This window comes from Plecotus auritus (genome assembly GCF_963455305.1).
Source record: "Plecotus auritus genome assembly, chromosome: 11".
In the NCBI taxonomy this organism is placed as follows: Eukaryota; Metazoa; Chordata; class Mammalia; order Chiroptera; family Vespertilionidae; genus Plecotus; species Plecotus auritus.
In genome coordinates, this window is record NC_137777.1 from 26,267,324 (window position 1) to 26,282,630 (window position 15,307).

At 39.4% G+C, this 15,307-nt stretch overlaps 1 protein-coding gene across 2 annotated transcripts in view; it reads right to left on the reverse strand.

Annotated features, from left to right (window-relative positions):
* The window catches only part of SAMD12 (sterile alpha motif domain containing 12), a 350,465-nt gene that overhangs the window by 275,737 nt on the left and 59,421 nt on the right, over positions 1–15,307 (reverse strand). Inside the window, exon 3 of one of the 2 annotated variants that reach the window (XM_080646981.1) lies at positions 10,145–10,229. The exons of the other annotated variant lie outside the window; for it this stretch is intronic. Within the exon in view, the coding sequence (XP_080503107.1) occupies positions 10,145–10,229 (85 nt within the window). The remainder of the gene's footprint in view (positions 1–10,144; positions 10,230–15,307) is intronic. 2 annotated transcript variants of the gene reach the window in all.

Sequence of the window (15,307 nt, forward strand, 5' to 3'; positions counted from 1 at the left end):
TAAATGCAAAGATTTAGAGGAAGGCATGACACATTGTAAAGCATTTGATGTAGTATTTTTCTTTCAATTTCTTGCCACCATTTAAAACTGTAAGATGATTCTTACCTTGAAAGCCATTCAGTAGCAAGTGGTTGGTCTGGGTTTGGTCCATGGGCTTTCGTTTGCCAACCCTTGGAGGAGTTGCTATCTATTCTGGGTGTTTTGCCTATCTTTCCTCTCTCTGGTTTCTGAGACTCTTTTAGGTTATTTTCCTTTGCCCATTCAGGACTTTGTTCACCCTTAGATCAAGTCCAGCAGTGGAGGCCCTTTGAGTAATAATCTGCTAAGAGGCAGAAGGCAAAATGCACTTACGAACCAGCAATGGCCAGGTTGGCAGTTGCCAGTCCCAGATGTGGTAGACATTTCCACTGCTCACCTTTATACAGTTCTCTCTAACTCTGGCATAGAAAGAATTCCACTCCTCCCAGCTTCCAAAGCTACATGTACCCATGTGAACTGTTCTGTCCAATGAATATGAGAAAAAATGGCATGCATCACTTCTGGGTGAAAAAATTTAAAGCGTGCAAATACTAATTTTCCCTCCTTCCTGCTACAGTGACTATTGAGTTTCCAGATGACAGAGCCTCAATCAGCCTGGGTCCCTCATGCAGAAACCTCAGATCATGGGTGATTGACATGTAATATGAAAAAGAAAGAAAGGCTTGCTGTATTTCTGCCACTGAGATTTGGGGAATTTTTGTTTCCACAGATTAAACCAAGCCTACCAGAACTAATATACCATGGCAAGGAATTGTTTCCGTCTTGGATCCCTCAGCTGATAAAGTTGATATTCTCCTGCTTGCATGGAAATAAAAGACTCAACCTAGTTAGTCTCATTCCTCGTCATAGCTCTTTGGGGGCCAGGGTCTTCTCAGAGCCACTTTGGGGCTGGTACTGCCCTTAATCCCAAGGTCCACAGCACTCTGCAGACCAAGCTTGCTCCAGATAGTTCCCGGGGGCTCTCTGTCACTGCACCCCACACTTGACTTGGCTCCTGGCGTGGCCCTTTGGTTCTGGATTCCAGAAAATCCGCAGGTGCTCCTGCCTAACCCATACCTACTCCACTCAGGAGAGATGGAAAACAATTAGGCTGGAATTAGGAAGGAAGGTGGCAGAGACCTGATTCTGTATCACCATTTTCCCAGGCAAATTCCAAGGGAGAGTTTACAAAGTCATTTTCATCTGCCTTCTCTCTAGCATCATCTCTCTCAACTTTTCATTCATTTCACACTGGCCTTGTGACATACAGTGTGCTATTCATTTGCTGTCTTCTTTACAATAGCAATGCTGTTATCTTACTTCATCCACCTTCTCACTTCTAGTCCCTTCCCCCAAACCTATTAGCACCATTCTCAGTTTCATGTTCTTCTGAAGTACTCCTATACTTCTGTACACCTTCAACATGTGAATGTTCATACTACGCTATCATCAACCATTCATTTCACAGTCCTGGGCCTAGCATAGGTGTCTAGCCCATGAACAAACATGCATTGTCTTTGACTCCTTTGAACTCTCGAATCTAGCCATGAAGACCCAGATAAATAAGACATTTTTAACAGATAGCTATGCAGAGAGGAAGAAAGGATGTGCATGAAAGGATGGATTTGTTTTCCTTGGGAGGAGAGGAATAAAAAAGATCAGAAATGTAGCTAACTAAGGAGCATCAACAACTTAACTGTACATGTCCAACATGAAGTAATGTAGTCATGGCAGAAGTGTGTGGCAGTGCATAGGTAATGGGCATAAACATTACTGGAGTGCATGAACCCATCCAAATCACTGTTGGAAATATCTGTGAATCTGTCATATGTTCACAAGCAGATTGGAAGGTCCTTAGAGATAAGCTCTCCCCAGGACATATTGTAGGCACTAACTGGAATATTTTTTAATTCATACCATTCTCATCTGTTCTAGTGAAGGATTAAAAGAAAACACTAATATGTATCAATGACCTATTACCTGCCAAATATTGTCCTAAGTGTTTTGCATTTAACACTTTATCCTTGCATCATCACTGTTTTAAAAATAATTTATTACTTTATGTTTCAGAAGAAAAATTAAGACCTTTAACTAAATAGTTAAATAATGCAATAATATAGGAAAGTGTGATTACCATCCTTCACCCACACATTTAGACATTCTACAAAGGCTACTACTGTCTAATGTGTGATCCTTCCTGTCCCTTTCTCATACATGTATATTTATGTACATATATATAAGTATGTTTCACATAAATTGGATATTATACTTAATAATTCTATTATTCATGATTCCATAATATTATTTGTGGGTCTACCTCATTCATTTAAATATCTGCAAAACATTCCACAGAATGAATATACCATGACTGACCAGCTAGCCCTTTTTGATGGTCATTTGTTTCCAACTTTTCACTCTAATTGATGCACCATCATTTAACTACTCTCGTCTTGATAAAGGTTGTTGCTAATTTTTTCTCTACAACAAAATATTCTGAAACAAAAATCCTTTTACATTTATTATTGTGCACAATTGAAGAATTCTTGATGGATTCTTAGAAGTTGAATTGCTGGGTTAAAGGGTATATGCATTTTGCATCTTGGAATTACTGCCAATATAACTTAAACAGGAGCTTTATTTAAAAATGCCTCCTATTAATGCTATATGAAAGTTCTCCTTGTCCCACATAACTTGCTTTTTCATTTTTGCCACAGGAACGCGATTCTTTGAAAAATGAATCTTTTTTATTAATGGGGTTGAGTCTTTCCATACATTTATTGTGATGTAAAATTTTCTTCTCTGAATTGTCTATTTATTCCTTTAGCCTATTTATCTACTTGTCTTACTGATTTGCTGTGGATATGAGTTTTACTAAGTCTGTTATAGATATTAACTCAAGGTCTACTATATATGTCCCAAATATTTTTCTCCCACGCTGCCAGCTACATTTAACTGTGTTCACAATGGCTTTGTATTTAGAAACCCTTAATTTTAGGATGCTTAAGAAAGCCTTTCCCCTATATTGCCTTCTAAAACCTTTGAAACTTTGTTTTTTCACACTAGCGCTTTAACCCATCTGGAACTTATACTTGTGTATGGTACAAAGAGAGGTATCTATTTCTGTTTTCTTTCTTTCTCCTGAAAAGTCACGATTTCAATTTTGCTAATGACAAAAATAAAACTCAGAAATGTTAAGAAACTTGCTTGATATTTCAGAGGTAGCAGCAAGTGACTTACCTGGAATGTTACCTGTTTGGCCCTTTCTACCAAACCAAGCCATCGCCCAAGAGCCAGTCATGATACTTTTCACATTAAGACCTTATTACTTAACACTCAGCACAAACAAGCCTAAAAATGTCGCTCACGTCTGCTGTGCTGCTTTAGCAGCGAGAGGTGCCTTGGCATTGCTGATCATGTTTAGAGACACCTGCCAAGATCTGCTTTGCATTTGCTTAGAGATGAAATCACGAAATCCAGGAATAGAATCTCATTATTATTCAGCACCAACTAGCTATCATGAAAATGAGGGTGCCGCATGAATACATGGAACAGATTGACAGCTGTCAGAGGGAGGGGCATTGGGGGCTGGATGAAATAAGGCAGTGGTCAGCAAACTGCGGCTTGCGAGCCAAATGCGGCTCTTTGGCCCCTTGAGTGTGGCTCTTCCACAAAATACCACGTGCGGGCGTGCACGTACAGTGCGATTGAAACTTCGTGGCCCATGCGCAGAAGTCAGCTTTTGGCTCTCAAAAGAAATTTCAATCGTTGTACTGTTGATATTTGGCTCTGTTGATTAATGAGTTTGCTGACCACTGAAATAAGGTGATGGGATTAGCCAAAAAACATACATACATAGCACATGGACCCAGACAAAAGTGTGATGATAGCCAGAGAGAGGAGGTTGGGATAGATGGAGGTGGGCAAAAGGGGGATAACTGGGGACAAAAAGAGACTGCTTGGGGCAATGAGTGCACAATGCAGTGTGCAGATGATGTTTTGTTGAGTTGTGTACTTAAAACCTGTATGGTTTTCTGAACCAATGTCACCCCAAAAATTCAACTGAAAAATGAGGATTGCTCACATTGACACTTTCTCAAAAGACCATCCTATGCTCTCTTGGCTGATCTGAACATAAGTGATAATAACCATGGAAGAAGAGTAGGTTGACATTCTATCCAAGACCAGGAAGACAAACTATTCTGACTCCAGGTATAGCCACCAATCCCAAGCGAATCCTGTCCTGCAGCAAGATACACAGAGAGTTGGCTTTAATATTTTCTGTTTCATCAATCTAATGGAGCCCATTTCCAGTTGCTAATGGATTTCTTTGTGTCTGGAAATGCTCCCCATACTGTCCAACCCAAAGCCACGGGATCCTGAGGATTATGCTGCTGGCCACCATGCTGTCACAGGTGATTGAGCAGGGGTGGACCACTAACGCACACTGGGCCAATCAGATAGATTCTCTCTCCACTAGCAGTTAGAGTTGGAAGCAAAGAATGAAGTCAGCCTCATCAAATGACTGAAACCAGATGACATCAACTCTGGAGCTATGGGTGGCCATGAGCTGTCACATAGACTGGGAAGCAGAGGTACTAACTTCAGGGAAGAGGAGAGTTATGAAATATTACAGAGAAGCCGAGATAAGAGTTGCAGACAGATTACTATCTGGGTTTCTAATGACTTTATGGTTGGGATCATTCATTCATAAACAATATTTACTGAGCACCTAAGATGTGCCAGACATCAGTTTAGATAACTAGAGACTAGAAAATATACTGTGTTACAATAAATTCTCCTTTTTTGGTTAAGCTAATGGCAGGGGTTTCTGTTTTGTTTTTTTTTGGTTTTTTTTTTTTTTTTAACCAGAGACCTATAACTTATACAGATGCATAAATACAAGAATCCTTTATCTGTGGGATTTTTATACTCTCAGCTGTTTCAGATGCTGTTCCATTTATTAGGCATTCAATCCATCTCATTGTATTAAGATTCATTTTATAGGCCTCTTCAATCACCCTAAGGTGACTCCAAGTTCCTAGGGTAATGGTTCTCAACTACATGACACAGGTCCCCAGTGTATTGAGGTCAATTATAAGGTATATCATTATTTTTTAAATTATAATGAAGTACTAAAGTTGGCTAGTGCTTTATGATTGTGCAGCCCTCCCAACCCCTCCAAAGAAGAAACAAGGTCATCTGTAATAATGTCATCCTCACTTGTATTCCCATATATTTTCTTGGTGGAAGAGAAATTGTCCACAGCCATAACCATGGGTGTGTACAAAGGGGTATGTTAGCTATGTGAAAACCATCCAAGCAGACGGAAGGTTAAGAATTACAGAGACTGTGTCTTCCACAGAATTCTAAACAAATCATAGGAGCCCAATAAGCAGCAGCTGTGGCTAATGCACCTCTTGCATTCTGCTCCTTAAGTCTGCGCCATTGAAATTGGCCATACAGTAAGTGTCCATGTGGATTCTGGTCCTTAGCCCTTGGAAAAATGTATCTCCAGCAAAGGCTGGGTGAAGTCAAATAATAAGGTGAAGCAAAGGTAAAAACAATGTTCTTAACATGTTACTTTTTGGTTGCATCCCTTTTTCATGAGAAATGCCTCTCCCTCCGGCCATAGGTTCCTGGTAGGACAGTGTTTGGTCAAGAGGTGGGCATGTGGCTGCAGTAGGCCAATCAGAAGTTGAAATGACAGTACAAGTGTCCTCAAACCTCAACTAGCAGAATCCTGTAAGCCTAGAGCTACAAGAAACGGTCTTTCCCAGAGAATGAAGCCAACCCAGAAAAACTACCACTTAGTATTATTTCATTAAACCTTTATGACCTAGGGAAGTAGATAGCTATTAAGCCCATTTTTTTCTGATAAGGAAACTAGAACTTTAAGTCCCTGTCCAAACTCATAATCAGCAAACAGAAGAGCAGAAATTTCAGTCTTGGTCTCTCTGGCTTGTCCTCCAAGAAGGTATAAAATGTTTTAGAGTAGTCCTCCCATTATCCAGTGGATGAAAGAAGCCTCAGATAGTATTAAACCCTCTGAATGCTATATATTTTCCCCTACAGTACATACATACTGTCAGCATCACCACTCTTGCATTTAGGGGACATTATTAAGTAAAATAAGGGTTATTTGAACACAAGCCCTGTTAAACCAGGACAGCCCATCTGATAACCCAAAAGGCTACTAAGTTGACTAATGGGCAGGAAGCATATACGGTGTGGAGAGACTGGACAAAGGCATGATTCATGTCCTGCATGGGATGATGCAAGATTTCATCAAAGTACTCAGAATGGCATACAATTTACAACTTATGGATTATTTCTAGAATTTTCCATTTAATAATTTTTGAAACAATTAAATATTTCCGTAGTTTACCAAAGTTAACCACAGGAAGCAAAATCACAAATAAGGAGGACTACTATATATAAATTTGTAGCCAATCTGAAAATACCTACTCATGAGATTTGGCAAGTCTTAGGGCATCAGTTGACTCATACTTCAGTGCTTTTAAGCTTGGGGTTAAGGGAATTTCATCTGTAAAGAATCAGATAAGTATTTTCAGGTTTGTGGGCCACACAGTCTCCATGAAAACTACTCAAAGCTGTCATTGCAGTGTGCAAGTAATCATAGATTACATGTAAATGAACATATGTTGCTGTGTTCTAATAAAACTTTATTTACAAAATAGGTAGTGAGAAAAGGTAGGATTTTGCCTGTGGGTAATTTGCTGTTCAAGTTATTACTCACCCTGCAACCAGACTGTAAATTCATTATAGACAAATATCATATGGTAAATAGTTCTATATTGTTTTATAATTTACCCATGACTAAACACATGCAAACACACACTTATTTCAGCAACAAACTGCCAGACACAAAGTACACAAATGTACTATTTAAATTGATATGTTAACTTGTAATGATTTTGAGTATTTTGACTCTTGAAGATGAGTGCTTTTAAATATCTCATTGGCAATAAATTCAAAAGCATTAAAATGAGCAGGCAATGCTAGAAGGAAGGCATATGCCCTTTGAAAAGGGGCAGTCAATTTTACTGCTTGCATGGATGAAAGAACTGTTAAGCCAGTGAGAAACAGACTACCCTGGCTGCATGAAGAGTAAATGTTAGGTATTTCCTGGCAATAGGAAGATAAGAAGATGCTACCCCCCAAAGATAGCCTCTTTTTTGGAGAGGTGTACACATGATTAGATCATCTCATTTGCAGTGGGAAAATACTAATTTTCCAACAGCATTTGTTTTTAAAATTAAATCACTTCATGAATGTTTAAGAAATAACTGAAAATCCCCATGAGATAATAATGTTTGCTACAAATATAAATTATTACTTAAAATATTGTACTAATAAAAGAACACAATCTTAGATACACTTTCTTAAAGTCTGGTTTCTAAGGGAACATGTTCCCAAGGGCATTTGGAGAAGGAGGCGGCATTCTGATTTCAACTTCCAACATCCCTAGATGCAAATACAATGGAGTTATTCCCGATCTTCCAGAATTAAGAAATCAGAGAACAAAAAAAAGGCAAATTTTATGACAGTCATTTTCACTTAACTAGTTCCAAGTGAAAGTTAATTTCCGCGCCTATAAACATTTAGGTAATGATTTTGCCTGTAAATAACCATTTCAAATAATGCCTTTTATTTTTACTATGAGGAATAATTTGCCCTTGGACAAAGAAGTCTTGTGTGTAATATATAAAACAGAACCATGGACTTCCCAAGGTTGTCCAAATTTTCCTTTCTGCCTATAGTCTTCTCCCTTGTATCCATGATTGTTCCTAGCCTACACCTAAGTGACCAGGCATTTTTGCACAAGACTAGGGGAAAAGAAGCCAAAGAGAAACAGAAAAAAGGAATCAAAGAAGTGAAGGAGAAAAAGGAAATAAAAAAAGGAGAAAAAGAAGGCAATCTAACATGAAGCATGGTGACTATAGTTCCAAGATGAGTGAGTTTGGGAGATGGAACACACAGCATGGTAATTACAGTTAACAACACTGTATTATTGCCAAGAGAGTAAATTTTAAGTGTTCTCACCACAAAAAGGAAATGGTAATTATGTGCTGTGACTGAGGTGTTAGTTAACCCTAAGGTGATAATTATTTTGTAATATATAAATGTATTAAATCAACACGTTATACAACTTAAACATATGCAAGGTTATATGTCAATTATATCTCAATAGAGCTGGAGGAATACTGTATGGTACACACACTTGAAAGTTGCTAAGAGAATAGATCTTAAATGTTCTCAACACAAACACACACACATAGGGTAACTAGGTGAGGTGATATATGTGTTAATTAACTTGAGTGTGGTAATCATTTCTCAATGTATATCAAACCATCACACTGTACATGTTAAACTTACAATGTTATATGTCAATTACATGTATCAATAAAGCTGCAAATAAATAAAATGTAAGAAAAAATTTTAATGGGAGGACAGATGAAAGAAGGAGGAGAAAAAATAAAGAGAAGAGTTAAACAGCCTAAGAATAAAGAAAAAAGGGCTACCCCAGCAAAACAAAACAAAAACAATAAGATGACATAGAACCTTGAATGAGCTATTCCATGTCTAGAGCCCTGTGGATTTGGTACTTGTCTCCTGCCTTCATTTGGGCAATCCCCAGAGTCTATGCATTTAGTCCTAAGATTACATTCTCCACTCGTGACTCCAACTACACCTCATGTGTACAATTTCCAAATCCTGTATCTCTATCGCTGATCTATCTTCTAGTCTCTCAGTCTGCCTCTCCAATTTTCAGCTGTAGAACAGCCACCTTCATCTCAACCCCTAAGGTAATCCAACAAAAGCTCACCTTTTCCTTCAGCCAGCTTCCCTTCCCCATACCCCTGGTTCAGTTCGTGGTAGAAACCTCAGGGATCTTGACTCCACATCCCTCAACAATAGTCTTTCATCATGACATAATTTAGCATCCATTCATCCCTTTCCATCCCTTCTGATAGCATTCAAAATCTTAGGCACTCATTAATTTCTAGAATAGTCTTTATCTTTCATCACTTTTTCTCCAGCATCTACCCATTCCAAACCATCGGAGCTAAATGTTTGTTGACAAAATGCAATTTTTACTCCATCAGTCTCCTGTTCTGAAAAACTTTGGTGGTCCCCTCTGCATAAAAAAAACAAGGTTTATCTGTGGTTATATGACTGGAAACTGAGATTAAGGTCCCTGAGTTTTACAGCAAGTAAGAGACCAAGTGAAGAGGGCTCCTGACTCTAAAGCCAGGCCCCTTTATGACACCATGTCCAATATCAGCCTAAGTACTGCTGTTCTTCACCCCCAGAGCCCCCATGAGCAGTCTGGACGCAGGGCCAGAAATCAACCTCTACTGTATACCTCCTCATGGGATACACAGAAAACATTCAGAACCAGGCTTGGCACAAATGAAGCTCTTAACACACTATCATCCCTGCCTTCACACAGTCTGCAGCACAGCGAGGGAGCTGAAAGTCACTGCTACCAAGTGTGATGAGACGAGAGGCACAGAGTGCTGTCAGAGGATGTGACATGGGCTCACCCACACCTTAGGTGGTCACGGAAAGCTCCTGAACTAAGGGACATTTCAGAGGAGACTTTAACAATAATGAGTAGCATTTTGCTACCAAAAGCAGAGGGGGGGAGGTAGGGGATAGTTTCTGTAAACCCCAACCCTGATAGGGAAGAAGAGGCTTACACTCTCCTGCTCTCAACCAGAATAACACGGTGGCACACAGTTCTTCCCGGAGCCCACACCCACTTTGTCCATTCATCCCACCAGCTCCCAAGGTGTCCAGATGAGGCCCATCAGGAGGGGAAGCAAACTTAAATCAGGAGGACTGTCAAGGGAACCGATGACCTGATTTGCTTGCAAGGCTGATGTCAATGGAGCGAGAAATCAGTCCTGCAAAATATTTCAAATTTAAATGTGTAATCGCTCCTATTTCTAAAGAATCTTTTTTAAGGACAGCAAATATTGAAATGTTGAACTAATTGGCAAGCCCCTCTGCACCCCTACTCCATCCCTCCATTTAGGCAGCTCAACTGGTAACACATTGGGAATGGCTTTATTAGCCAAGGTGATGATGTCAGCCTCACCTCGGCAGATCTGCAACAGGGGGTGGGACAGAAGGAATGCATTACACAGACGCAGTGGGAACCCAGCCCGGCAAGCTCTTGGCGCCTGGAACAGAACAGAAGGCCACGTTGGTTTGCTTTATAGTAGGTTCCCAGCAAATGCAAAACCAAACTCAGGCATTTAATTAGGGATACAAAGTTTTCTCTCGCCCAAGATCATTGAAAATCATTTTTCTTTTTTGCAAAGGAATGTTTATAGGATATGCAGACTTTTTCTTGAGTCTCATTCGGGAATAAAGAAATAGAAACCCCCAAACCAGCTGGTAGGTAAGCACAGAATCGGCAAAGATCCCAGAATCTAATCCATGAATGTGGAAAGATTAGCTCAAGCTTGCCACTTGGAACTGGGGAGAGACCTGGAAATGATCATCTTCTATGTATAGGCAATTCCTATGAAAAGGGATACTTTTAGCAGACTCTTCATACACACATACATACATACATACATACATACATACATACATACATATTAGAAACACCCAAGAGTCTACCAAAAGCCTCTGGATATCCTAGTCCCCGTACCTAGCATGCCCATCCCCAATTTGTTGGCCAAGTCAAGAATGACTTCAATGAGGCTTCTCCTGGTATCCCCAAGACAGAGCCAGTCTCTCCTCTCTGTGTTATCCCAAACCTGATCCCTAGTATATAGTTCAGTTACTGCAGATATGACACTGGATTAGAATTCATCATTAATACTTCTGATGCCCCAGTAGACTGTAAACTACCCAAGGCCGAAGTCCCATACCATTTACCCCAGGATCCTTACACCAGGCACAGTGCCAGCAGGATGTACTCGATACAGGTTGAGCAGAATGCTCAATGAACAACACTCTACACAGCTCTCTGCTAAGAGAACTGAAGTCTTTGTGGTTCTCTGAAAAAGCGGCATGAGAGCACATCACGTTAGATTCATGGATTAATAGTGCCTATGTCCTAAGCTTCATTCATTTCCTAACGTTTATCCAGATCAGTCTAAGACATGTGTTTTAATATTTTTCTTTAAGATGAATCCCTTTGTTAGTTTTCATGTTGCCCTAAGCCACAATAATTGGGAAGTCATGATTTTTCTGTGCTAATTATATTTTCCAAGTATACATTAGAATACTGAATTATTAAACTCAACCCTGTCCATGTTTGTACCACCTCCAACCCTCCTGCATATAGTCTGAAACTGGTACACGTACCTCACTTTACAAATTCTGGCTTAATAAAAGATGCAAGCTGATAGGTCATTGGATATTGCCAAGCCCAAACTATTCATAAATATAAATTTTTATAAACTTTTTTTTATTAATTTCAGAGAGGAAAAGAGAGGGAGAGAGAGATAGAAACATCAATGATGAGAGAGAATCATTGATCGGCTGCCTCCCGCACGCCCCCCACTGGGGACCAAGCTTACAACCCAGGCATGTGCCCTTGACTAGAATCGAACCCAGGACCCTTCAGTCCACAGGCCGACGCTCCATCCACTGAGCCAAACCAGCTAGGGCCCACACTATTCATAAATAGATAAGAACACTGAGGTTCAGGAGGGTTCTATTTCTTTCTCGACTGATGAAGTGAGTGAGTGGCAGAAACTGGACAAACATCGAGGGTGCCAACTCCCATTTTAATGTTTCGTTTTGACAACGGCGACAAATAGGAGAAACAGATAAACCCCAAACATCTGACACATTATTGAAAATATTTTCAAGATTTTTAAAAAAAATACCTTTTTATGAAATAGACCAGCTAGAAAATAAAACATGCCTGGTACTGTAATGGATATACAATGTTTTTCTCCTTCCTGGTTTAACTTACAATGTGGTTACAGTACTTTGTAATAAAAAAAAATGAATACACCACATGTGATGGTTAATTTTATGCATCAACATGACTAGGCCCAGTAGTTTGGACAAATATATGCTACTGCGAACGTGTTTTTTTAACATCAGTTGATGTTATTGTAGATTACCCTATGCCATGATCAATTTTATGTCACCTGGGTGCCCAGATATTTAGTCAAACATTATTCTGGGTATGCTTCTGTGAGGGCGGTTTCCATGGAGGTTAATATCTGAATCAGTAGACTGAGTCAAGCACATTGCCCTCCCTAACATGGGTGGGCCTCACTCAGTTGAAGTTCTGAACAGAACAAAAAAGCTGGCTCTCTCATGAGTATGAGGGAACCTTCCCATCTGACTGCTTTGAGCCGGGACATCAGTCTTTCCCAGTTTTTGGATTCAAACTGAAACACCAACTCTGCCAGGGTGTTGAGCCTACCGGATTTTGGACTGGAATGACACCGTTGGCTCTCATGGGTTTCCTGATGGCTGGCTGCATATTTTGGCATTTCCAGGCTCCATAATCTGGCAAGCCAATTTCTTATAATAAACCTGCACAGACTACTCCGTTTCTTTGGAGAACCCTAATACACCTTCCGTAGTATAGGTGGGCCTCATCCAATCAGTTGAAGGCCTAAAGAGCAAAGACTGAGATTTTTCCAAAGGAATTTTGTCTCAAAACTGCAACATATAAAAACCCTGCTTAAGTTTCCATTTGCCAACCACCTGCCCTGTGGATTTCAAATGTGCCAACCTCTGAGATATCTATATCTATATCTATATCTATATCTATATCTATATCTCTTATTGGTTCTGTTTCTCTACACAACACTGACTAATAGACCATATTTTTCCATGTTTGTGCATTTGCAGGAAGGGGGGGCTCAGACCTAAAGATGACCAATTAGGGATTTGGGCAGGGGCAATCAATAATTCAACAACTATAAAAAAAAAAGCTAACATTCATCTGTTGTTTGTTAACACAGAAAATGTGAGAATCAAACAAAATAAGCAACACACAGAGTAGCTCCACAAATTAATTATAAATAAGTTTCCCTTATGACTTTCTCGGGGCACATACTGGAGAATCCCTTTCCTGATGTTGTTTATCTTTACACTTGATTTCCATTCTTTGTTTTGTTTAAATCACTAACGGAAAAAAATGAAGACACTCTTACTGAAGATTCACAGTTTGTTTATGGTATCTTTTTCTTTTTTGAGTGGGTGCCAGGAAAACAATACAGCAAATCCATTTCCCTAAAACAACAGCATTCCTCTTCTTCATCCCCCCAGCCCCAGGGATGCCAGCTGGGTTTCTTCTAGTATTCACTTTGTATTACTCACATACAACAATGAGCCTGTCTTCTTCCACACCATCACAAGGACACTGGATATAAAACTTCTGCTAATGAATCAAATAAGTGAATGAATTCTGTATCCCATGTTGACAGCCAAGTCAATATTCAAAATTATTAATGTCATAAAATTTAAATGAATTCTCTTGTACTCTGCACATCGGCACGTTGTAAATTCCCCATTTCCACTAAATAACTCATAGTGCCAATGGAGAGCAGACCAGCTCCTGGCTCTGTTATGTGTTTATCCATTGCATTTCCTGAACAGAGAAACAAACCATAAGAAAGTGTCTTTTATTCTATAGGTAACCCAACCAACACAGTCCTTTTCTCGCTGCAACTTGAAATGGTCATGGGTGTGACTGGATCCTGGTCAACTCACGATTTAGCAAAGTAATTTTAATTTTTAAAAAATCTTTTGGGCACAATTACCAATCCCTGGTATTTGGCAAATTCCAGTGTGTTCTCCAGTCATGAAGGGATGTTCTTTCTACTACCTGGCTTAGAAAAAAGAAAAGAAGAAATCACATCCCAAATATTAAAACCCAAGTGTCAACCTTGGGCATCATAGTGCCCTCCCCGTCCTCTCACCTCCTCATGTCAGTCCCCTTTGTGTTTCTAGCAGCTGGTGATTTCCCTTACTTCCTTATGAGCTCTGCCAGGCATGTATTAGATTTTCTGTTATATTTCATTGAGCATTCCTTGAGACTTGTAATGGGAGGGCTTTCAGCTTATCTACCAGAATGAGAAGTGGTGACATAGGAAATGCATTTGGAACAGTACCTGCCACATGAAAACTGCTATACAAGTGTTTGCTGTAATTAAAAATTATCTTCCCTCTCCTTTGTGTAGAAGTAACACACATAGCAAGTCTGGTGTGTTGTACTAACTGAACGATAACACAAACTACGCCTTTTACTATTAATTAATACCTGTCAAGTAAACTGACGTTTTTTTTAATTCAATTTTAAATTGATTATGTGCTCTTTGTTGGGAGGAGTGACTCCAATCAACAATGCATTTTTATGTTAAACCACAAGTTTAATAATAAAACCTCAAAGTGATAAAACAAGCTAATACCATACCATAAACTGTGAATTAAAGTGGCTGAGGTTCAGAAAGCAAATGCTTTCTAGAAATCATATATATTTAAGGCTAAATAAGAGCAAATATACGGTTACTCAAGCTGGGGAAGCTTAAGGACCCCTCATTCGCTCAGGGCCAGGAAAGGGTCTTACCAATGGCATCACCTGATCATATATTTTGTTAAAATTTGTAAAATTTGCAAAGATAAAGTACTGCATTCATAGTCAATTAAGATAATGGTCTTTCTACACCTTCCTCATGTTGGGTAGTGTTGGTATAGCCAACAGACATTGTGGGGATCCAGCTAAGGAGAAACTGAGATGGAATCACACTTAGTTTGGGTTTAATAAGCTGTATTTATGTAGTCTATATGGTATCCTATGGTTAACTTATTTCTATTCATACTCATTACTAGGTGTTTCAGTATATGCCTTCCAAGAATATTCCTACAACCCTCCCGCCTGCATGGACTCAGTCAGAGTCAGGAGCAGCAGCATTTGGACCAGAGGTACAGGTGTGGTGAGGAAGCAGGCTTTGAAATGTAATGAAGCAGGGAGCTAGTCTTTGGGAAATTGTCCCAATATTTAGAAATGGAAAAACTGAAAGCTAAGAATCTAGTTCTCAGAGACATCAAGTCAAAGGAGAACTACAGAACAGACTTGACAGTATGGCACAGACAATTACAAACACACCTTATCTGTTCCTGTTATAGGAACCAGAGGAAATAGAATTGGTCGTAATTCCTGTTTTAGGGCTCAGAACTATAGCAAATACTATAATCAGTAAGTATGTATTAGAGGTCACGTGATGTGATTCCTAATATTGATAATACCAATAAATTTTAGCCAAACATACAGAGG